The 26,603-nt window shown below is 32.4% G+C and overlaps 1 protein-coding gene across 2 annotated transcripts in view; it reads left to right on the top strand.

Moving 5' to 3' along the window:
- The window catches only part of LOC118201311 (E3 ubiquitin-protein ligase Rnf220-like), a 126,359-nt gene that overhangs the window by 1,778 nt on the left and 97,978 nt on the right, over positions 1-26,603 (top strand). For both annotated transcript variants that reach the window (XM_085818024.1, XM_085818026.1), the window contains exon 2: positions 15,608-16,331. In XM_085818024.1, coding sequence (XP_085674150.1) covers positions 15,608-16,331 — 724 coding nt within the window. The remainder of the gene's footprint in view (positions 1-15,607; positions 16,332-26,603) is intronic.

The following is a 26,603-nucleotide window of genomic DNA, read 5'->3' as shown; positions in this document are numbered from 1 at the left end:
GGATCCAGGGCAGTCTATGACAAGTGGCTTCTTAAAAGTATGTGTCAAAAGTCTGTAACCTCTAGGAAGCGCGTCCCCAGGGGGCAGATCGGGGAATGCTTCCACTGGATTTTCCTTTGGGTGGTAGAAGGGACCTTCTGCGGACCAACGGGCATAATTCCAATCTATTTGGGGGCAATGGGGACCTCTTTTTCCCTGGTTAGTGCAGTGAAAGCATTTTTTATGAAAAGCGGTTTTAATCTACTTGTTAAAACATCTAGATTTTAATAATTTAGTTAGGTATCAATTACTAATCCTTACTTTTTTTCTAACGGCGAGTAAATATAGGTAGCTGAGTTTACAATTTATTTGTATTAACATTTTAATCTTTCTTTTGAACAACCAAAATATAGTTTTAATAAAAGAGCTGACATGCGTTTTACTCTTATTGCATATTTTCCATATTAAATTTAAACTGATCTATTCTTCTTTAGTTGCTTTTATTGCTGCTAACCTAAAAAGCCAAACCAAGTCTTTTTAAAAACGAACACTTGTTTCTTTTTAAATATGAAAACATAACGAAGTTTAAAAGTTATACATTGCAATGAATTACCGAAATTTGTAGAGAATTCTGAAAGAGGAAAAATTACTTGTTTTGATCACTGGAATTTTCACATATAAATGCAGCTCACTTTTAAACGAGATTGTGTTTCCTGTAAGAATTTCATTTAGTTCCCCAAAACCAAGTAAAGGTTTTAATTACTTTTGACTTGTCTTTGCTGTATCTTTCTAATTTATTTTAGATAAGTTTTCGCTAATTAAATGGTCATTTATGTTAATGATAGAATAATATAATTTAATTAGTAATTAAATTAATTTGTGAGTAACTTTAGAAGTCATTATCTACAAAATAAAAACATTAGAATAACTTTACTTAAAATTTACATTTATTAATAAAAATATTCGTTGCTTTGTAGGGTCGCCTTTTCAAGTGAATTAAAATTAAGTTAGGTCATATTACTTAAAGTACTAGTTATCATACGACTGGATGCAGGCCATTATTTTCTGAATCAGAATCATCAGCTCGTTTGAGAAATATGACATTATGAAGAGAAATAATTAATTTACATTAACACCATGGGGTGAAGTCACTGGTGACCAGCTGGAGCCCTCGACTTGGCTGCAGACCTGTGGTGGTGACCGGTGACGCGGCCAATAGTAAAAATACATAATTAGAATAAATATCGATATTGATAAATTTTTAAATAATACCATTGTTGCTATAATGGTTGAAGAAGAATAAATAGTAAAAATGGTTTACAATGCCTGGGAGGGTCGCCGGTGACCCCCAACACGAAAAATGCATTACACTCGGTTATATAACTCACCTGATTTTCTGTAGGTGACGTCTGTCTTCACCTTATTTTCACCTTCTGTCTTCACCTTATTTTCTGTAGGTGACTCACCTTATTTTCTGTAGGTGACTCACCTTATTTTCTGTAGGTGACTCACCTTATTTTATGTAGGTGACATCTAATAAAAAATTCATGTTGGCGCCAAGGGTAAATCACGCAAAATGCCCGCGGTAGTCAACCTGCCAATTAATTTTACATTAATGAAGATGTAACTTCATGTATTATATTTTGATATTGTTGATATGAACATTAGGTTTTTAATATAAATAGAAACTGTACATAAAAGAAAATTCCCTTATAAATTAATCTCATTTTCTCCTTTTAATATATACTCATGCCAAAAAAATAATTATTTACAATGCCTAGAAATGAATTTACTGCAATATTATTTTCTTCTCTTACATTTTTATGTTCCATAAGTGTCAGTTAAAAGTAAGCTATAGATTAAGAAAAAAAAACTGATTTAAAAATTTGATTCTTTTATTTGATTTGATAGTTCGAATTAACTCAGCTTAATTTGATGTCTCATTAGTAGCAATTAGAGTAAACAAAACTGCCAAACTGATCAGGTATTTTATATGTAAAAGGTTTTCTGCAATCAGGTCTAAGATTGTGTGCTTTTCAAAAACACTGATTTTTATTTTAATAATTTAATCAGTTTTAATGATGCATCAAATTTCTTTAATTATTGAATTGTTTTGATAATTACATTGTCCATAAGATGTGTTGGAACTATTAAATGCAGAAAAAACGGGTATCTCATAGACTTTTCAGGAATCTTTTCAGGAATCATAGACTTTTCAGGAAATTTACGTTTATATTGTAGTATATTACACTAATTCTTCAGAAGGGGGGGAAAAACTTTCATTAAATTTTTAACAGAGGATTGCAAGAGGTCGATCTACTTTAAGACAATAAAGCTTTTCGAGCTGAGCTCCTCCTTAAGATGAACCATATTTCAAAGTACCAATATTTCTGAAAACGTAAATAAACATAGCATTAAATGTCAGTTCTGCAAGGCAACTACTTTTCCTGATGGTCTGAGGAATTCAAAATCTAGATGATCAAAACAGTTTAAAACTGTTTGTGATCCTGAGAGCAAGGTTTTACTCTAAATCGTCTCCCGGATTTTCATATATGGGATCATTCATTTTAGCCATTAAGTCACCTCGGATTTCTTTTAATAATATACAAATTAAAACTCTCCGGAAATTTCTAGATTTTATGATAAATGAAATTAGTAACTTTCGTTAGAAATTAATCGCTGGCATATTCAAATAAACGAAAGCTTTAGAAATTAGAAGATAAGAGATTAAAAGATAACAAGTGAGGATTAATAGTTCTTATGAATACACTCAAGGATTTTAATTTCTAATTTAATACAGTGATTTATATTTTCATTAATGAAATAAGAAAATTGTATGTTTATATTTGAAGAGAAGCATTCGAATTTAAAACTCACAATTCAGCCATATTCAGCCTTAGACTGAACTTAATTTTCTGCCGGAAAAACTATGAATCGCGGCATGAGTTTTTTGTAAAAATGAATTCCCGTCTAAGGTTCACTAATTTCAGAAGAATAAATAATTGTTCTAAAGCTTGTAATTCCAAGTCATAATAAGGAGGTGTTTTTAAAGAATTTTTAGACACAATTCATCAGGAAGACTATGCCAAAATATATGTATTTCACATTTATTATTGCTGAAGATTAGATACTTTTTAATGTTATGGTATTTAGATTGATGATATCTTACCAGGTGTCCTTCATATGGCTTAAATCTTAAAAAATTACCTAACGTAAACTAATAATCCCCAGGAAAATAAATAAATAAATAAAAATGGTTTTAGGTTTTAACGGTCGGCCCAAAGGGCCTTTTATAAAGTTTAAAACGTTATATCAGTACAGATTATCAATAGCGATAGATGGACTAGGTCAGAGTCTTCTCAACCTTTTTTTGTTCTATGCAACCCCTTTATCATTACTACCATTTTACCGATTATCCTCCCCCTCCTTTCCATAAGTCGAAAAATACATACACATTTATGAAAATTTAGATTATTTCAATATATTTTATTACTTAAACAAGAAAAAGCACAGAAAATATTGATAAATACTAATTAAATAAAAGCAGTTTTTATATTTATAAACTGAAACTAAAAACTTACCAGCTGAATAAAAGGCTGATCGTATTTTCCTGAAACCATGACATTTCCCCCCGCCGGGGGAGAATTCTTCCCTGATTGAGAACCCTGGCATTGGTGGAATAATGAAGCATTTTACCGGATATTACATGAATATACATTTAGACTAACATGGGAATGTTATGTATCTTCTGCACATTTGAAAAGTGAAAAAATGTATACTGTTACTCAAAAATATTTAATGTTCTTAATTAGATATATCATGAATTACATTTATTTTTAATTAAATCAGCTCGATTAAAATGTAATTAATTTGCATCTATTGCTTTTAAAGAGCTTAGTTTGTTTATGAATAAGAGGCAGATACATTGCCGCATGGCAATAGACTCGAATGAAATGTGAAACCACACAAAATAATGTTTCGAGATTAATAAGCTTAAAAAAAATACTGTATTATTTTTTAAGTACCATATATATTAAGAAACGTAAATATTTTGAACATACATTATAATTATATCAAAAAGATCAAAGATATGGGTTGTAAAACTTAACTTATTATCAGACTAAATATATATTAGAGTAATTTGAAAAATGCATGAATATTTTGTCTTATATTTGCTCCTTCGTTTTGTATAAGTATTGATTTTTAAATATATTTAAATTTAAATCTTCCTAAAAATTACTAATAATTTAGTAAGCATAGGCAACAGCGAAGTGTCAAATGTATTATGGCACCATGAAATAAAGCTTGGAAAGTTTATAATATATCAAACTTATTTTGGTAGGCGGCATAATTTGCACTTACTTGAAAAGCACAGTATACGTAATTGCCAATGCAATGTTTTCTAATTTCTCCTATTGTTACTGATTATAACCAACTATTTGCATTAATTCCTCCGAAAAAAATGTGGTAAAATACTCTTGCCGGCACCACATCATGTCGGTGTTCCGTCATAAAAAGTACCGGCATCTGTATGCAAGGAAGGAATTAATTTACTAACCCTCATTAAAGCAAATGAAAATTCGACTTTCATAAATGTATCCGGGCCTGTTAAAAAACCAAATTCTAAAGGTGCCGTCCCCTTTATGAAATTCGCTTTTTAAAAAATTAGAAACTTATCTTCATAAGGGTGCTGGCACCATTAAACTAAGTATCTTTATGAAGATTCTACCTTTTCAAATAGCGACCGGCTCGCATAAAAGTGCTGATCATCATTATGTCGGAGCGCCGTTGCGAAGGCGTCCTTCTTTTGCTCAGGAAGACCAAAGGATCTTAAATGGCATTATTTACATAATTAAAAAAAGTGTAAATTACTTTGCAAATTTAAGAAAATATAATTACATATTTAAATAAGGTTAATCCCCCTGTTTACATAGAAAGTCCTCCAAGAAAGCTCTTTAGGCAGAGAGTCCTCGTGTGCCTTGTCGTATTTAGCTGAACAAACAAACAAACTCCTTATTGTGGAGATTACAGAAAACTTGCTGAGGAAAGTAAAAGATAGGTGAAGACATAAAAGGCATAGCTTTTCCGGTAGAACACATAAGGGATAACTTACTCTTTACTATACTTTACTTTACTCTTGCAAATTTCCGTCTATCAGCCTGCCGAGCGGCAAAGTAGCCGAACACTGGTAGTTCGGAACACCGGGTCTCGAATCTCGGCGAACGGGCTCTCTGCATGGCCGTTTGCGTGGTTTTCCCCGTGTGCATTGTATATGTTACCGTGAAAGACCGAAATTGAAGAATGTCGAATTTCACCGGAGAATATCAACATTCACCAAATACGTCGGTGAAAGACCGAATATTTCACTACATTCTTGTATATTCGCACCCTTACCGGTGTATGTCGACAATCACAGATATGCTCTGGTGAAAGCCGAAAAGAGAGGTCATAAAGTGCCATAATAGTTTAAGTTGTTGCAATAAATAAGATTTGAATCACATAATTTAGTAAGTTTTTTTATTACTGTTATTTTATTTTCTCATTTAGAACGTACTGTATAATTAAGTAAGTTTTTAACTTTTGTTATTTTCCTTTCTCATTTTGAATGTATTGTGTGTTTTGGGTTCTCATGTTCTTAAGTTCTTATTTCAAGTCTCAAGTGCGTTTATTCGCGACTGAATAACGGAGAAGAAAATATAATATTGTTATATGTTCAACATTCACCATTAGTACATGGTGAATGTCGACATTGACCGGTGTAAGTCAGAAATAAGAGTATTTGGAAAATATTTCGGACATACACCAAGAGACTATGTGAGTGTTGACATTTACCGGTGAAAGTCGACATTCTCCAGATTTCGATGTTTCACCGTAACATATATAAGAGCCAGTTTTCCCCAGAAAGTCCTCCACGAAAGTATCTCTTCCCTTAGACAAATATCTCTCGATTGCTTTGCCGTAATTAAATAAGCCAAACTAAACAAAATTTGCATACTTCCGCTACGTGTGAATGCTGAGATTCGAGTTTTCCCTAAGCTGTTAAAATTCTTATTCTTCTCAGTCGCATTTTTGGGAGCAGTTTCTTTATAAGAATGAGATTTGAGTATAAATTCCTGTTAAAAAAATGTCGACATTTGCAACTTAAGCAATTAATGACTACTAAACATGGAGAAAAAGTTTCCTTCTCCATGTTCCAATTTGCTATGAGTTTTATTTTTTAAGAAAGATGAATATTATTTTCCTGTTTAAATCATATTTAGAAATTGTTTGCATATTTCCTGTGGCGTCTTAATTATCAAATACTTTTAAAAAGTTTGTTTCTGTAAAGACAGTACTGATTCAGCATGGTGCTTCTGGAGTCACTGATTGTACTTCTAAAATAACTGATTTGTAACTTTTCTATTGATAACAATTCTTCGCTAATAATTCAACAGAGATAAAGTGGTTATCGATGTAATATATCTTCAGAAAATGAGTATTGTGTATACGCTATCTAAAAAGTGCTAATCACGATTTTTTTTTTTAACTTCTTCAAGATATTGTAAATGTAAAAAATTCTGTTTATTATAAACGTTTTCTTTCTTTCATTAAATTTAATAAAGATAAATGAATCAAAAAAGTGGTGCGAAACGGAATGATATGTAATCCTTAAAAGCGAAATTAAGAGAAACAGAGAATAATTCAAAAATTGTTATTGAAATAAACTTTTTTTTTTTTCATTCCCAGATTTAAAAAGAAAAATGTATTTTTAATTTCTTGTGATTTGCACTTTTTTAGGGAGGAAGCTTATATTTCGGAGTAAAGCACAGCATAAATAATTTTGCGGAAGTTCACACAAACGATTTTTTTTTTAATATTCATTTGAAGTGTACTGAAAAAGTTTAAATTTTTCATTTCCCAGGTAAAACAGAAAAGGTTTTGCTTAGTTACTTCGGATCAATTAACTAAATTAATGACTTTAAGAATACAAGTGAAATTTGACTTCAGTTAGGAAAGGCAATTCTCGCTAGAATTTCGATGTGAATTAGTATTCAGCTGAGCTAGAAAGTTCAATTTAAATGATTTAGCCCCTGGAAACAAATTAATATATAGAATATTAGGATGCATCATTTATATGATCGTTAAGGAGGGAGCATTTGAATCTTGGAAACATACTAATCTAAAAAATGATTCGAGAATCGAAAACTGGAAATCTTCGCGCTTTTTCATCCTTCGAATTGTAATCTAAAAATTTCTTAAATACTTTAACTCAAAACGTTGATTTCGATGTTGTCCAACAGAAGCATTCATTAAGAAGATTTCGATTATTATTGCGATTTCAAGGCACCTGACTCACAATATCACCTCACAGTGGTCATGATTGCTACACTTTTAATTTTTTACATTACACATTCTCAATTTTTTAAACTCTCTACTGCATAAATGAGAGTAAAAAATATACATTCAAGCAACTGTGAAGAACCCAGTTAGTGTTATGATTTGGTCATGCATGTCAGCAGATGGTATTGGTCGCCTTCATGTCATCGATGGGACACTGAATGCCAAAAAATACATTGACACTATTCTAGAACAAAAACTTCTACCTTCCATCAGAGATCTCTTTCCCAACAATGCTTCGTTTATTTTTCAGCAGGATTCTGCTCCTTGCCACACGGCCAAAATATCGAAAGAGTGGTTTCGTACAAAGAGCATTAAATTGTTGTCATGGCCAGGAAACAGTCCTGACCTCAATCCTATCGAAAATTTGTGGCACCGTTTGAAAACTCTTGTCCGAATGAGGCGCCCTCAAATAAAAGGGAACTAATTGAGGCTATAATTGTTTCCTGGCATCACGTAATAACGAAAGAAGAGCTTAAAACTCTTGTCAGCTCAATGAAACGTCGATGTGAAGCTGTAATCAAAAATAAAAAGTACCCTACTAAGTACTGATAACTCACTGCAATCATCACTATCTAATGTATATCGATAACTATTATCGTTTAACATTCTTTGTATTGCAAATAATTGAATTTTGTGTTTTGTATTGAATTCAGTAATAAATTCTCTTTAAAATGATATATACAAGTTTGCATTTTGTGAAACGTAACGTTTTCTATAAGCATACAAAGTTCAAAAATATAAAAATTTCCAAAAGTGTCCACAATTTTGGCCACTACTGTATGTACCAGCATGTGCCAATATATGTGCTGAAAAGGGTGACATACATTCTTTTGACTGACTGATAACTTATAGCCAGAATACCACTGAGATCAGTAGTTTATCTGGCTCAATCAAATTTATGCCGGATGGGCACAATAACATAGAACTATCTTCACATAATGTCCGCAGTAAGGAGGAGAAAGACGGATAAAGAATAGGAAGACCAGCAACGCAAGAGCTCGCTAGCAAGTAACCGGTCCGGTAAAGGCGTGACTAAGTGGGAGTCATAAAATGAGTGTAGAATGTGAAGTACAATAAATGAGTAAGATACAAAATTAAGAATGCTAATAAACACATTGGGTACATTATTTACAGGTGGGCACTAGGTGGGAAAGTTCGGGTCCCTGATAAGGTGGGCCGCAAGTGGGCGCAGTTTGGCGTGCTCATTCAATATTTCGTAGGTAAAGATATCAAAATTTCTCATATGGTCACAGTTCAAAGCTTTCGTGAAGAATTTCCTGTTGATCTTATTCAGGTGCTCTTCTAGAGTGTCCAGTTTTAAGTCATAGTGCAGTGTAGCATTGCTCACAAAAAAGTGAGGATGGGTGATAAGCCTTAAGACTTTGTTTTGCATGATTTGAAGTCTTTTTATATTCTCCTTGGTAGCCGTGCACCAGGCCGGCGACGCATAAGTCATCAATGGCCTAATTGCTAGAAGAGGCTAGTGATATAAACTAGCCTCTTCTTCCTGAGGTCTAAGCTAGAATAATTACCCAATATAGGGATGAGACTATTTACAACAGTGAAAATTTTTCTTCTGACCTCTGTTATATGATCTCCCCATTTTAATCTTTCATTTAGCATTACTCCTAAATATTTCACCTTACTAACTCTAGGAATCTCTTCAGAGAATAAGAAGAGCTTGCTATTAATAGTCAACTGTGTATTTTTCCTCCTTATCAATAATAATTGCGACTTGCTGGCATTAATAGCAATTCTCCAAGTCGTACACCACTTTTCTACCACTGGTAGAAGCTCCTGTAATTTCTTGATTGCATGGTGTGCGTTTGCGGACTTTTTGAATCTTTTGCGTAAATATTCCACCACCAAAAATAATGCAATGTATCATTAACGGTTCATGTGCCATAGTTTAAGAAACTTTTCTCTATAAAAAATTCAGCATTTCGAGAAAGTCTTTATTAAATCTGAAATAATCTTTCTTCCTCTGTCGCTTAAATTGAATTTAAAAGATTTTGAACTGTTGTTATATACTAAATATATTTTATCAAATTTTATTGCGAAAATAATCCATAAGAGCTTTATTAACCTATATTCCGACTCCATCGTTTTAATAAATGTAGGCGTATTCAAAAAAATGTAGTTTTCAATTCGTTTCCATTAAATACAGTTTTTCTTTAATTAAAAAATTCGGAAAGTGTGTGATTTTTATACTTTTTTCTCTTAGTATTCTTACATGAAAAATTTGAGAACATTTTAGGATTCAAATTACCGAAAATAAGGATTCGTCTCTCTTTCCTATAAGAAGAGAAAAGAGGCGCCGCCGTAATATGAACTTCACATCATTCGTGGATAGCTGATAAGAACTTTATCAAACATTTCGGCAATTCCTTCTTTGACAAATGCTACTGTAATTATCTGTAGTATTAAAAAAAACCACTATTTTAGAATGTGTAGTAACCAAAAAAAAAAAATTATTATGAATCTTACCAAAAAATTAACAATTTCAACAGAAATTTAATTTTCTGAAAAAAACACTTTCCTCCAGTTTTCAATTTTCCTCAAAAGGAGATACATTTATTCTAATGCGAGCACTGATTTTATTTTATTTTAATTTCCTCCATTCTTTTCTGAAACATGCATTTCCTTTAAAAAGATCTGAAATCTATAGTTTGATTTAAAATTTGATTTGAAACTTAAGTTTTATTTAGAGTCTAAAATCTAAAGTAATGTGTAAAATCTAAAGTAAGAGATTTGTATTGGTTGCAACTTTGTAATTCAAGTATATTGACAGCTTAATATTAAATTCTTAGACTGACATATCTTTCAAATAATTCTAACGCGTTTTAAATGAATAACTTATTTAATTCAAACTAAAACTAAATAAATTATGAAAACTTTCTAGAAGGAGAGAAAAACTTTTCCAAGCGAGACAAAACTTGATAATAAATAATGACACCCTACTTTCTCTCTACTATTTATTAAAAGTTTATTCGATGCAAAAATATATGCTTATATGTAAATAATAATAAACTTCTCTAGTTCTTATTATAAAGTGATGGTGTTTAGATTCTGATAAAGCCCTTGTAGAAAATTGCTGGAAATGACCTTTTTATCATGGATTACAAATTCTTCTTTGGTCAGTCAAGTTCTTTTCTTATCAATTTTTAAATGCGAAAAAAAAATATTTGTATACAAATATATTCCCAAACAAAAGGATTATTCTTATTACAAAAACTGGTAACTGAGATTATTTAGTTTGTGACAAGTACGAATAAAAGTTAACGAAATCTATCTTCAGATCTTTGAATGAGATTTATATCGCATAGTTAACTAATTAAATGCATTTGTACATTTTCTATCGTGTAGTACACGTTCGTTTTTAATGGAAACGAAAATAATATAAACTCAAACTTCAAATAAGTAAATTTTTGAAATTTTGCTGCACCCTATTTGCAATAAGTACGGAACAGAAATGTCTTTTGAGGCAGCATATGATTTCTTTGGGGCCCTCATGTGGCCTCCAAGCCGCCACTTTGAGACCTTTGCTTTAGAGTCCCATTTTCATTGCAAGGAACTTTAAAACTAACATCTTTTTTGACATATAGACTTAACACAGTGACAACGATGATATGTATGTAATAGATTCTGTAGTAGAACGCAGGCGATGGAACCGTAACGAACAGCAAGAATTTTGATGTCATAGGATGATGAAACGCCGATCCACAATGAATAAGAAATTTGCCAGTCAAGGTATATTTAATTTAACTTTTATTTCAGTAAACATGTTGCGGCCACAATCAAGTTGGCACATTTTTGTGCTTATTCCAAAAAAATTACATTTTAGATAAATTTGCAATAAGAAAGAAAGAGCAGAAAGACTGCAGTGCAGCTAGGCCAAGGCACAGGAAGCAAGTGCGTTATGATAAGAGTGAAATCTTAGTTCAGACTGAGTTAGTTTTGGTTCTCAATGGATTTTGATTGGATAAGTAATACTGCCGTAAAATTACTATTGCCTGTTTGAGTTCTAGTTCCATTTACATTACCAGATTTATGTAAGAGTTATATGACATGGATTAACCTCGAAATGACGCAGTGCAGAGAGATTACTATTTTTAGAATAAAGGAGAAAAATTAATTTACGCTGCTAATTTTATCTTTTATATATTCTTTATTTTTCTTACATATATACATTTCCTGCGCATGAAAGAAATGAAACTGGTGTTTTTTTAGCATTTCATAACTGCAGTATAAGATTGGAGATAGCTACTGCATTTGATTTTAAAGTATGGGTATTTTTCTGGAAGTTCGAAAAATGTAATATTTTAAATCTGAAAAAAATTTTAATTCGGTTTAAGAGGATATTATAAGTTAAAGAATCTGAGTTTTCAACCAACGAATGATGAAATTTTAGAGAAAAAAAAAAAAAAAAAAATCGCGATTTTGATTATATTTTATACAAATCTTCATATTATTACTTTTAATAAACTTAATTTCAATTTTTTATGCCAAAAAGTAGTGCTTAATTTTGAACTATGAAATATATTTTATGTGTATATAAAATGTTTCATTTGATTCTCCTCTCTATTTCAAAAAATAGTAATCTTTTTCTGCACTGCATCATTTCGAGACTAATTCGTGCCATGACTCTTACACAACACTGACGATGTAAATGGAACTAAAACTTAAACCGTCAATAATAACTCTACCCCGGTATTCGTTATCCAATCAAGTGCACTGGGAACCAAAACTAACTCATTCAGAATTAAGATTTCATCCTGAACGCAACTACACTTCCTTTTTGACATTTCGGCCTAGATGGACTTTTGCTTGCTTCTCTCTTCTTACCAAAAAGCTGTCAAAAATGTAAACATTTTGAAAATAGGCACAAGTAGTGAGCTAAGTTGTTTGTAGCCACAATATATTTACTGAAATAAAAAGGAAATTTAATTTTTCTCGCCTGCCAAGTTTGCTGTTCATTACGGATTCAGCATTTCAGGCTATCCATATAACTTACGCTACAGATTAGAGCTAAGTTTGTGTCATTATACGCACACACACACATACACACACACATATATGTAATAATAAAATTCCATAGTCAAGAATACACTTAAAATTCTAACTGTATGTTCTTTTCATTTTTAATGGCGACGTTCTCTTATTTGAAAGTACGTGGAATTAAATTCACAGCCCCGTAGTCAAGTTGTTTTTCACGCCTTTTCTACACGTACAGTTATAGAATGTTCTGGAAATATTTAAAGAGAATTGGATTGGCTGACGCCATTTCTTGGATGCTCCGCCTTTCCAGAGGCTATAAAAGGACTCGCAAATGAATATCGGGGCGTTTTCTTAAATGTCACGATGCAATAAACTTCATACAAAAAGTTATTAGTAATTCTTTTTATTTACTCCGGATATCTGATTTTGTAACTGTTATTTCTCCTGAATAATAATAAATGGATCCTGTTTTTTAAACTTGATAATTTAAGCTACGACTACATGTATGATTCTTCATAAATCTACTTATTCCTGGCAAAAGCTGGTACATTTTACATTTGGCGTTTGTTTAACGTTTTGTGTGTTATCTTTATTTATTAAATATCATGTTCTTTGCATTTAAACCATAAAATTCAATTCAAAAGCAATATCGCAAAATAATTTTAAAAAGCGTATATCTTTAGAATTTCTGATACATAGTCTCACACGCTGGAGATAAAAATGTTTTTTTTTTTTTTTTTTTTTTTTTTTTTTCTGTACAACGTTGCCACAGCTCGCTTTGAAATCCTTGAGTTTGTTAATCAAAAATTCGTTAAAGTTTTACAAAATATGAAATCTGTAATAAAACGAATTCCAAATTAGTGCTTCCAGATGCCCATATTCGGTGGAGGATTACGTTATTCAAAATTTGATGGCTTTAGGTGCCGTTGTTTTATCACACTGCGAGAAACATGCATACATTTATGCAGATTCTTAACTGTTTAATTTCTTTCAATATAATACAGGGCGATAATTACTGGCGTAGCCCTTATATGGTCATAGGGCAAACTTTGTTTTGCAAGGTGGACCTGGCTACGCCCTAACAAAACAAAACAGGGCGATAATATTTTGGGGCCACAATTTGAAAAAGGAAACGGTCCTTTAAAGATTTCGATACAAAATGCCAAAATGAAATTAATTGCCCTTCTGGTCTAAAGTTCTTTGGGCTAAAAATACAATAAGAAATTCCTACGCTTTTGCACAGATTGAATTTAAGAAATAATTAACATTCATAATTTTTCTAAAGATTATTCTAGTCTAGGAAAAAATTGTAAAGAGAATTAAACGTGCTTCTAAGTCAATCGGGAGTGAGGATTACATATTATGTATATAATTTTTAACTCTTTTATCCTTTAATTATCGTATCGAAGAGGTAATTGTTGTTGATGAAAATATTGGTGTAGTTAATCTTTGTTTCATCTATATTCTTCAAAAAATATAAATTTTCTTATATTGAATTTATACTCGTATTTAGGTAATCAAAGGAATACCCCCCTCACACACACACAAACAAACAAAAAAATAATTAAAATAGTTATTTGAAATAAATTCTAATCAATTAAATCGAAGAGCAAAGTCTTGCGACGATTATTCATGTGAAACGCGACTGGGAGAGAAGGAAAAAAAAAAAAAAAAAAAAAAAAAAACTCCCTTGCGGATTTGAGTTGAGTTTGTTTTTAGAAACTTTCCTCCTTCTTCTCGCAGTACAATTGATCTTTTGTTATGTTAAATGCCTTTCCCTCTCCCTCAGAGGACAATAGTACTTAGGATCATTTATTTCGCACCTTAGAAAATTAAATGCACAGTTAAAAAAGGATTGGTCCCGTCAAGAAAACCGTCTGATTCTGTTGGGAGTTTTAAGGAATGAAATAAAAGTGTTGAAAGATAATGTGCTGAATCTTATACGTGAAGATTACTTCAACGGATATATTTTTAACTAAAATTTCAGCAAAAAAGAAGGAAATCATTTGAATTAAATTTATAGCAAATTGTCAACAAAGAAAAAGTGCTATAAATCTCATTACTGAGTTATGTAACGAAAGTTGCAAGAGAGTATGAAGACAAAATTTATACAACCAGTTGAAATTAAAGAGTCTTCAGCTAAATCTTCAAAATATTAGAATAAGCATATCATGGAGGATGAAAATGTTCTTCAATTTTAAAAGGAATTGAAATTAGAATGAAGTTTAAATAAAAGCTTCAAATAAAATAGGGGCTAATATCAAAATGTTCATATATTAGTTTTTACTAATGTGCTTTTAATTTTTGAAATATAATATATACTTCAAAAGGATATATAGGATATATTAAAATTCGCACTTTTTTCACCAGTTCAATAAAATTCATGCATTAGAAATGTACACTTTTGAAGGAGTATAAGCAAAATTAATTTTTAGATGTTATAATAAAAGATAATACCACAAATTAACAATGAAGTTTACGTACAATTTCTTATTTCGTAATAAAAGATTATATGAGGTGTTTAATAATATCAGTTCCATGTAATTAATATACCTTGGTAGTTTAAAATATTTTCTGGTGCAAACATTTTTTTATTATTTAAAGTAACGAAACACTTTTTATATTAACTAATTATACGAACTGCTGCAAATATATTTAAAATTTGATGCTTTAAATTTGTACATCTACTGATTCAGATACTATGCAGTTTTAAAACATTCTTAAAAATGCTTATTTTTTTTTTAATTTCACGATAATAATAATTTAAAAGTGAGGAAAAAATATGATAGAATATGTTACTTCATATGAACAAGATGAAATTTTTATTGAAATTGGGAACGTACCTATCAGAACCGTGCCGAAGAATTTTAATATTTGAGGTAAATATCAAGCTTATCTTCTAAATTTTTTATCTCTTTTACATTAATTTTAATTTGATTATATTCAATTCTCCCCCCTTTCATTTATCCCTCACCGAGCCCTAGACCCCAAACAAATATCTGCATAATGAAAAAAAAAAAAAAAAAAAAAAAATGATGGGTGAATTATACCACAAAGTATTAATACCTTTAAAACGATTTCACTGAAAAGAAAATTTTGAAACAAACGGGAATATTAGCATTTAGCTCAATTAATCTATTATACATCACTTATTTCTCTGGTGTTAGCTTTTTTTAAAAACCTTTTATAATTGCAAAAAATAAATGAATTCAAATATTTGCTGAATGAACTGATAAACGCTTCTTTACAGGGCCTTTGCATGGGAGGCTTGGACAGTTCCGCATACCTGTCGAATGCCATGGGCAGCCCAGCAGTCATGGTCCTCAGCTCTACGTGCGGAGATGTCACTCCCCACGCGCAGAGCCACGTAACTTTCGCCGCTCGGCATCAGCAGGGGCGGCTAGACGGAGGAAAGGAGGGCGGCGGCGGAGTCTCTTCGGCGGCTGTACCTTTTCCCAGCCCCACGTTTCCCGTAAGACCCCTGTTCGGACAAGGGGATCCCTACACATCCTTGTCTTCTCCCTTGTTATCCCTTCACCACCCTCTTCTCGCTAGCCATGCTCTGGGGCGCAGTTATCTGAACGCTGCCGGGGCTTTTCGACCTTTAGGTTTAACTGATGATCGCAATGGGGCATTTCACGGCTCCGCTTTCATGCCTGCAAAATGTATGAAATTAGATGGCTCTGGGAATGGAAATGACCTCGGAGGACCACAACCTCTTCTCTTAGGGCCCTGTTACCAAGGCAGTGGAGGAGGCAGCGAATCCAGTTTTCATCAGAGTCCGGCAAATTCGACGGGGTCGTCTTTAGGACATGGTGGTCCAAGTGTCGGAAGTTTTCTGGATGGAAAAGACGATCGAGGTGACAGCGACTCGATGGCCGATGGCCAGGACAGGTTATCAGAAACTCCGAACTTATCCGAAGAATCCCGATCGATCGAAAGATCTACACCAGAAGACAGGGGAACACCAAAACGTGAGTACTTCTTTCAAAATCTATATTCAATAGTAACAACAGCAATAATAATAATATGTCAAAAATATTTTCAGAGTTTATCATAATCATCTTTTAGTAATGTACTATTACAAAGAAATGGTTCCGAGAAATCTAGGATAAATCTTACAGAAAAAGAAATTAAATTGAAAACTGTGGCACAAAGGTTGGTGCACATTTTATCTATAGATATTGTGGTACATAGATTTGCAAATATTTATGTTTACATACAATATGTTGAAATAGTTGGTAACTATTATGTATTAGTTGCTAATCGGTCAGCTAATAAGAGCTACTACCAATAGATATTATGATATGTGATTTAGTCAGATCTTCTACTTTGTCATGATAGTAGGTTTATATTTTTTGTGCAATGGAAACAATACAAGTTATTTTATTTTCAGATCATGCAAAATTAATTGCCACAAAATAAAGTGTAGCCGCCAGTAATAGCATTTTTCCTTATAATCAGTTAGATAATTATAAGTAAAATAATAAATAAGTTCGGTAATTGTAATTAAGAAAATTCGCCGAAATCACACAATTCCCAAGTAAAAAAGGAATGAGCGCATTCAATATGGCGTAGTTATTAAGAACAAAGGGAATTACAATTGGTACAAATAAAAAATCATAGCAAAATGGAATGTACCAGAAGCTTTCAAGATTAATGAAGCATTTACGAAATAATAAGGGCAAGGTAAACTTAACAAATGGGTGTGACACTGGCTTTGCGTTATAGCTATGTTTAACAGAAAGTTACTCTTTCAAACTGATTACTTATTAGTCATTTTGCTTACAAACACTGAAATGAAAGCGACTTTTCAATTAATTCATTGAATTTTATATATGTATACATATTTCTATCAGATGCATTTCCTTTTCATTTTTGTTAGGGATAGCTAAAAGGCTTTTAATCTTTAAATCTCGATTCTTTTATTGAAATAGGGAGGGAATAATAAAAGTCTTACTTAATTATTAAAAGCAAAACTTGAAATCTGTGCTTAATGAAAAAAATTAAGAATGTAGTTTTCAAAAATATAATCTATATCTTTTAAAAAGTTATAAAAAGAAATTTGTCAAATAAAACGCATAACCTAACCTCTAAAAAGTATTTCGAGTGTCATTTGAAATTTTTACATTTTCCCTCATAAATCAAAGTAAGATTAGAAGACAGAGTGGCTGTTATTTTCCGGCGAATAAGAGTGCTTTCTGCAGACTTGTCACTTGGTGATTCTAAAGATTTGGTTTATCGAAACGCAGTAATAATGTTTATTTTTCAATAAAAGTTTTTGCCTTACATCAGTAAATTTTATTTAATGCAATTTTTTTTTTTTTACTTTTAAAGAAAAGGGGCATACAATTTATTATCATGTCTAAAGTCTTAAATGAATTTTTGATCACGAAAGATTGGGAAGGGAACAGTTTTGTAGCAATCCTAAAAAATAATTAAAAAATACCGCAGTTGAAGACTTGTAAAAATGATTATTAAAAAAGAGAGAGAGAGAGAAAAGAAAAGAACTGCATGCGATTGATTGGGCGCTCGCAATTCATAGAAATAATTATTTTCTACCGAATCATGTCAGATCTCTTGTAACCATGATTCCGATGCAAAGTATCAAATTTTTATGCGGTTTCCAGATGTTTAATTTAACCCCCCATTCTAGTAGTATGTAGTAGAATTATCGAACATTTATGCTTGCTTATATGTGTTATTCAAATGCAGAATTTCAGTTTTTTATGTCTTTCGAGCTTTGATATTTTTTGGACACAGCATCACTACGGATAATTCGTCAAATACCAATGATTTTCTGAAACTGTGTTTTCATTGACAGATTAATGCAATTCCCTTATGCTGTATAAGACTCGACAGATTAAAAAGATCAAAAGCTTTTTTTCATAATTAATGCCTTACATAAGCTCGTCTCTCTTCCGTATGAAATTCTATAAAACTTCTTTTGAATGTTAAATTTTAATAGTTCTTTACTTGTCCTGATTGAATTTTACAAAGCGCAGCATTCAAATAACTTAAAATTTAACAAATTTCTCAATCAAAGTATTTTATTTATAGACAAAATGGGATACCACTGTAACTGTACACCATTGTCCCTTCATAAATATGACAGCATCTTACTATGCAGCCCAGCCAGTGTTCGCAAGGACAGAAAATAATTTCGTTATAATGCCTCAGCATAAAGGTACAGACAACTTTAAAGACGCTGGTTACAAGCCAAAAACTGAGCTGCGTGAAGAGTGCAGACATCTCTGAAATGTGGTGAGGGCAGATATGCAGTATTCCAATGAAATAGTTTTATTGAAGCAATATTTGTACGTTTCAGTATCTAACTTTTACTCTATTTTGTGTTTGTGAAAACCAATTAAGCAAAATACATTGCATTGATGGCTTTGATGAAAAACCAAGCGTTTTTTTATCTTAAAATGTCCATTTAAATCAAAGGTCCTCAGACTTTTTAGCTCGCTGACCGTATTGCCTTTTTCGCGAAGCCTCTCTTCTTCGAGGGCCAAGACTTAGGTGACGGCCTACGTACCAATGTTAATGTAATTATGATGAATAGCATACGCATGCTTTTAAACAAGACACTTATATCTTTGCAGTTGGGTTTATACCGATATGATAACTATCACAATTTAAATGTGTAATACTATTCATAAATAGGATTTCAAGCTTCCAGTCTTCAGATAATACTATAAGAGGGTTTTGCATACTATGGTTAGCAAGAGTTGACTGAATGTAGAAGTTGTATAAGAAAAAAAAGAGCATAGTTTAATGAAAGGTTGATTAATATCAGCTTTCTTTAATAAATGGGATGTAAAAAAAATACATTACTGTTTGATTTGAATTGGATTTTTTAAAGCTGAGCTTAGACGCATGTTATAGTTTATTGAGAAATTTTTATATTATCTATTACTTTCTACAGGTGTTGGTGTTTTACCTTTTCGTTTTTATGCTTCATTTGCTGTGTGTAGCTCTTCATTATCATCAAGTACATGTGCATCAAATTGTATTCTTGCTTCATATATCCATAAAATAAGATATAAGTAAACTTTATTTTACATTGTGATTATTTTTTTATTAATGAGTGGTCCAATTTTTCTCCAAAGAAAATTGTATATATATATATATGTGATGTACCAGCTTTAGTCGTAGCTTAAATTATCAGACGATAAGTTTTAAAAAAACAGGATCCATTTATTATTATTCAGGAGAAATAGCAGTTACAAAATCAGATATCCAGAGTAAATAAAAAGTTACTAATAACTTTTTGTATGAAGTTTACTGCATCGTGACATTTAAGAAAAAGCCTCGATATTCCTTTTGCGAGTTCTTTTATAGCCTCTGGAAAAGCGGAGCTTCCAAGAAATGACGTCAGCCTCGTCAGCCAATCCAGTTCGCTTTAAATATTTCCAGAACATTCTATAACTGTACGTGTAGAAAAAGCGGGAAAAACAACTTGACTACGGGGCTGTGGATTTAATTCCACGTACTTTCAAATAAGAGAACGTCGCCATTAAAAATGAAAAGAACATACAGTTAGAATTTTAAGTGTATTCTTGACTATGGAATTTTATTATTACAAACATATATAGATATTTTTGGAAGGGCCTCTTGACCTGTGTTGAAGCATTTTTTTTCCCTCTGAACTTGGAGAGCAGAATTTTGGTAGATTTCTGCTAATCAGTTTACTTTGAAGAAATTTTTTAAGAGAAAGTACAAGCTGATATATTAGTATGAATTACAATGTAATCAGTTTAATTTCTTAATTTTGCCTGCAGTTAGCTGAATGGTTAAAATTCATTTAAATTATGAATACCAGGAGATATGTGAAATTAAAATTCCTACTGATGATTGATAAGGGAGCGCATGTCTACCGCTATGATAATACGAAGAGACCTATATTTTAGATTTTCTTGCAATTTCACTTAGCATAAATTTCTTAAAATTGTTTAAACATTTGCAAAAATATTGTCCCAGAATAGCAGATATTTCTTTGTTTGCAATGTAACGTTACTTTTAAGTGGATTTACGTCCTTGTTCTAACAATGCATTAGCGCATTTTGTATGCAATTTGGTCAGGCGTAAATTTCCGCTCACAGGCATTTCATATTTTGGGCACGTTTGTGAAAAAGTAATTTCCAAAAGTAAAATAATTTACGATACATACAAAACAAAAAATCAGATTTAAACGAAATCGCTGCTGAAAATTTTTATGAACAAACCTAGAATACTACTATGAAGGTAGGTAGAGATAACACATGAAAACTTTATTCTTGCAAAAAGTACAATGATACATTTTTTTTAATGGAGTGTTACGGTATTTCACGCATTCTAAATTTAGAAATGGTTGTATAACGTTTATTATATGCTTCAAAAAGAACGTGCATAACAGGTAGTGCATTTATAAATTGGTTGTTATGCAAAATAGCTAATGTTACCTTCCTTATTTTAAATTTTAAAAATTATTTACAAGTCTTGGGTGGCTTGGATTGATAGTATTTGCGGGTCGTCGTGATACGTCACCGAATTTACATGGGCGTCACCTTTTTCATATTAAAGGAAAACCTAAATATAGTATTTATATCATTTAATTAACTTTCTTGCAGAGTACCTTCAACATAACCAGTGATGAATATCTTCTCGTAAAATGCTCTCAAAAACGTTGATATGTTCCATATGAAAAGCGTTTCATATTTGATCCAAAATCTCAGTCTACATATAATCAATCATACGCTAATGATGTAGCAGAATTTTCATGTTTGTTACAAATAATGCAGTCGAAATATAGCCATTGATTTGCTGAACATAATATTTCACTAAATTAACTCATAAGTACCTACTTTTTTTTTTTTTTTTTTTTTTCCTGCTCCGAAACCTGCATAAGATGTGCAGAAAGTAGTTACTTTATTTCTTTATTCAGTGAATTTCGACAGGAAGCCATAAATCATTTGACGCTAAGTTAGCAGCAAAGAAATGTTTCAGTAAAAACATATGCTTAATGAAACAGGTTAAGGGTTTATTTTTATACCGTGACAAACGTTTCGTTTTCCTTGAAATCCATGGGGTAGTTAACGACTCTAAACCTATAACAGACTCATCAGAGCTACTCACATCTCCCAGTGGGAGCAGTTGTTTTCCTAATGTTTTCTATTTTGCGTTCATAGGTAATGAAAAGCGATGATCATTTTTAAAGACAAATGCGCAGTAGTTACCATTAAGAACTATATCATTTTACGATTCCATGAATTAATTAGATGAGTAAATACATCTAAATTAAGCGAGAGGAGTTAGTGTTCCCAGAAAGGGAGCTGGGAACCACATACGGATTCTCGTTCTGAAACTACAGTTCCTGTGTCTTTTTTGAAAACACCGTTTGTTATAAGGAAAACAAAGATCTTCATTTCAAAATAAATTGCGTAAAAGTGCGAAATTGGAATGTTTCCCTTTTTGCTAAATTAAAAAAAACTTTCCTATTAAACACGTTTATTTTTTTTGTTAATTTCTGAAATTGCGTGAATGGCAAAATCGAAATAAATTAAAAATTAGGATTATAAATGGTCTCGTATCCCTTGAATCCTTGATAGAAGAAAAACAAGGGGAAAGAAACTCATTTTTTTTTTAAATTTAGTGTAGTAATAAAAGTTTTAATTAAAACAAATTTCAAAACAGTGTTTAATGAAAAAGCAAATTGAAAAATAGTGTTTTTAAAGATTTCCATATTTAGCAAAAAAAAAAAAAAAAAAAAAAAAAAAAAAAAAAAATTATATATATATATATATAAAATTTAATAAATGAGCTATTGTGGTAATTATTTATTAATAATTGCTAATTGCTGAAATACATAATTAAAATTCTTAAATCTCAAAGTCCATTTTCTGGACATAACGCGACAAAAAATACTTGAGAAATTGTTGGACCTTTTTACATTTTCCCAGAATCTTTAAGTCGAAAAAAGTGTACAGACAGGGAAATGGATTAAGAGTTAAGATAGATAAACACTAAACATAGAACACTAAAATCTCTCTAGAAAATTAACAAAAATTGAAATCTTTTTATTTTAAATACTTCCAGGAGAATTAAAAAAAAAATCTGAATTTCTCCAAATATAATACAGGGCGATAATATTTGGAGGCAACAGTTTGAAAAGTGAAACGGACATTTAAGAGTGATTCGACGCAAAATCGCAAAACGAAAACAATACTCCCTCAGGGACAAAACCCCTTTAGACTAACTAAAAAAAAAAAAAAAGAGGGAGAGTAGCCTTGAATTATTGAGAATTTTATTTAAAGAAACTAGCACTAGAATCCGTTCTGTATTTTGCACCCTATCTCGTTTCGATATCCTTTAAACTGGGTAGTCTTTATACGATTACTGTTCATGATAGTGCAGTTGAAAAGTTTTAGAGAATTCCCATTATTGAAAAATATCAGCGGACTTTTTTCTGGTAACTGGGACAGATATCTCCCAGCTATAGTAAGTAAGGCTAACTTAACTACATAAAAATAATACATTTAGTTTACTATGAAGATTTAAAAATTTACCACTTAATACGGGTGCCCACCAGCGGCCGAGCGGTAAAATCGCTGAACACTGGTAGTTCGGTCCGAAGTTCGAATCCCGTGAACGGGCTGGTTGCATGGGCGTTTTCGTGGTTTTCCCCATGTGTAACGTGTATAGGAGCCAGTTCCCCTTAGAAAGTCCTCAACGAAGGCATCCCTCCTCTTAGGCAGATAGCCTTTGCCGTATTCTCAATACACCACCACCACTTAATACGGGGTAGGAAATGGTAAATTTTCTCGATTTGCTTCTCTTTTCCTTGCTGAACGAATAGAGACTAAATGGCTTCAATACATAAAAAATTAGTCTGTATGTCCCACATGAAAAGGTTTTAAATGTGAATTCATATATATGCGTTTATGGGGTTTATCAATGATGGGCTTTGCGAATTTGTTTCCTGTGCTGTATAATATCTGTTCAAAGTACAGAGGCGAAAAGAAAGCTGAAGTCATTTTGATTTGTCTGCATCTCTCACATAGCTTCAAAGAATAAAAAATTCTTCCAAAGTTGGCAGTGAAAAAAAATCTCAGACGACTGCCTCCTCCCACTTTTTTTTTTTTTTTTCTTTCTTTTCAGCCATATTTAAAACAGCGCGGCAATGATGAAAGAACATTAGAGGCAGAGAATAATAATAACAATAAAAAAAGGAGGAAAATGTAAGGGGTGTCAGGCTAAGAAACATTCTTCGCATTTAACTCTTGTTAAAAGATGGAACCTCACAGCGAAAAGGGGGCGGTTAGGGCGGAGCGGACTAATGATCGTCTGTTGGATTTCGCGCGAACCCCAGCTGTTTCCTGTTTACCCACGTAAATTACCCTCCATAAAGAGCATTACCAGTGCACTGATCGGAAGTGAAGTGGTCTAACCACGAATGAAGAGAGTTAAGCAAATTTTTAATGCCGTTTTGGAATTATTTTTAAAGAGTTACTCAACTTTTCTCGCATGATCAGAACGTAAATTGAGTTTCGGAATGCGAAATTCCAGAGAAAATGTGCCAAGATTAATACATGCTTCAGGACTCTATAATGATTTGATTATTTTCCTCACCTGGCTAGGTTTTTATCAAATATTTCCTGCAGGAGATGTAAAAAGATGTGCTAATGTCTCGAAATTAATAGTTGCCTTTGGTAAAGGAAGTGGGTGGAGCTTATGATAAATAAGCTACACCCTTTTCTCAGATGAATTAGTTTAGTTTCCTGATTTTCGTCTCACATTTCAAAAACTTTTCTGAAAATTTCTCTCATTAACGGTTACTTACCGTCTCCTCTATCGCTACATATGCTCTTTCTGGTTAATTTTCATATATAGACAATTTTCTTATTTATTTTAGCTTTTGCCTTTTCGCTGTTGCTTTGGTTATTTCAATTCCTTACACATTTGAGATGGAATTTATTTTCAATTGGGACTTTGCTAAAATTTTCACGTTGACATAATTGTTTCATTTCAAAGGAAAAATTCAATATTTTTTAATTAATATGCGCTTTTTTTTTTTTTTTCTTTTATATTGAAAGCGAGATCTTGTCCAAAATTGGAATGAGATCTCAGGATAGACAATGCGTAGGATCCTCTACCGAATAGGATGGGAAGGCAGTATCTCTATCGACATAGCAGCTCAAAGCCAGTTTCAAATAAAAAAAAAAAAAAAAAAAAAAAAAAAAAAAAAAAAAAAAATAAATAGCGGTGTCAGTCCTATGCAAATACCCTAGAAATATTTGATTTAATCAATTTTTTTTTTTTTTTACTTAGACCCATTCCTAATTATAAGCCTTGTCTAAGATACGGCAAAGTTCATTGTTATTACTGTCACTATTATGTCGGTGTCGAGTCTACCTCATGTCTGTCCAATGGCGTTATCAAACCTACATCATGTCGATTTCACACCAACATCGATTTAATGCAGTGTCGATTAAAGTCCTCTGACAATTCTGTGCGGGTGAAAAATATGCATTATTTCTTATTATTATACCATCTAAATTTCCTTTTTAACAAATCGATCGTTCGATGGTATGTAGTATTGGTCGTATACCGATATCAGTCCTATAAATCGTTTGGATATTGTAACAAAGTTCAATGTTAGCAGATATGCACACGAATAAACATGTATTCTTCACCGCAGTATACATGCTTTTGAGTCTCTTACAATGTAACGATATATGGGTGTGTGCTAAAATTTGATTGGACTCTTCATTGACTGCAAAGTACCCACGAACTGTCTACCTGAACGTCATCCAACTACAACAGAATGCAGCTTATCCAAATCTGCCTACACTGCTCTAATACGCAAGCACTAGCAAGTTAAAAATTCGGATAATTGAAAATAACAGTGCACAATTTATTCCTGACTAGCACCGTTAGATCTCAAGAACTACTCGAAGCGGCAATAACCATTTGTTACCTATCACCTTTTTAAATTACATAATATATTTTATAAAAAAACTGGGGCACACATAATTAATGCTATTGCTTAGTTGTTAAAAAATTGGGGATTTCTGTTTTGTTTCAATGATGGGTCCCGACATTGATCTTGAATTTATTTCAGAATAAGGAGCTGAATTTTATCCGAGTCTCTCTTCATATATAAAATGGTTAAAGTTTTGAGTATTTAAATGGTTTATATTTCTTTCTCAACAATCGCATTTACTTTCCTTGACTTGGCGTCACCGTGAACAGATGATGCGATCTCATCATCATTTAAACTGTTCGGTAACTGGAAGGTTCGGATTAGTGATGAGTCGGTACTACCGAACCGGGTATTTTGTAACGGGTACTTAGTTGTAACGGGTACTGACAATCGGTACATCCAAGTACCCGTTACTTCAGTACCGAAATCGGTACTTTTCGGTATTCGTTACTTCTGTACCGGAACGGGTACTTTTCGGTATTCGTTACTTCTGTACCGAAATGGGTACTTTTCTGTATTCGTTACTTCTGTACCGAAACGGGTACTTTTCGGTATTCGTTACTTCTGTACCGAAACGGGTGCTTTTCGGTATTCGTTACTTCTGTACCGAAACGGGTGCTTTTCGGTATTCGTTACTTTGTAACGAAAATATGCGTCTCTTCTCGGTATTTCGGTATTCGTTACTGGAGGATCGATGAGGGTTCAGCTCACTTCGGTTTTGGTACGAGGACAGTAGTATCTAGTTGTTAATTTGCGAAATGATGATATGCGCTCCTTGTGTCCATGAGTGGCCTGCTCCTCAGACACTTCCGTAGTTGACATGTTTTCTGATATTCAAAATCTTACTCCGTACAGATAAAATCAAACACGTGGTGACGTGGCAGAGTTCCTTCAGTGCGCAAAATCGTTAGCTGTGTATTTCGGTACTCCAAATCGTTACTAGGGCACTTCGGTACTCCAAATCGTTACTAGGGTACTTTGGTACTCCAAATCGTTACTAGGGTACTCCGGTACAGAAAACCGTTACTAGGGTACTCCGGTACAGCAAAACCGTTACTCCGGTATTTCGTTACTTCGGTACTCCAAATCGTTACTTGGTTACTCGGTACTTGAAATCGGTTTTCGGTACTTTTCAAAGTAACGGTTACTTGAGTAACGGGTATTTTGTACCGGGTACTTGTCTGTACCCGTTACTCTCGTACCGGGTACAAGAAAGTACCGAAGTTGCCCATCACTAGTTCGGATAGTTGGCATTCTAATACATCATCTAAAGTATCCCGAA

Source organism: Stegodyphus dumicola, chromosome 6, assembly GCF_044657685.1.
Source record: "Stegodyphus dumicola isolate Sdum_Otavi_A_Nest chromosome 6, ASM4465768v1".
NCBI classification, from domain to species: domain Eukaryota; kingdom Metazoa; phylum Arthropoda; class Arachnida; order Araneae; family Eresidae; genus Stegodyphus; species Stegodyphus dumicola.
Note: the sequence above shows the minus strand (reverse complement) of the source record. Positions and strands in the feature narration are given on the sequence as shown.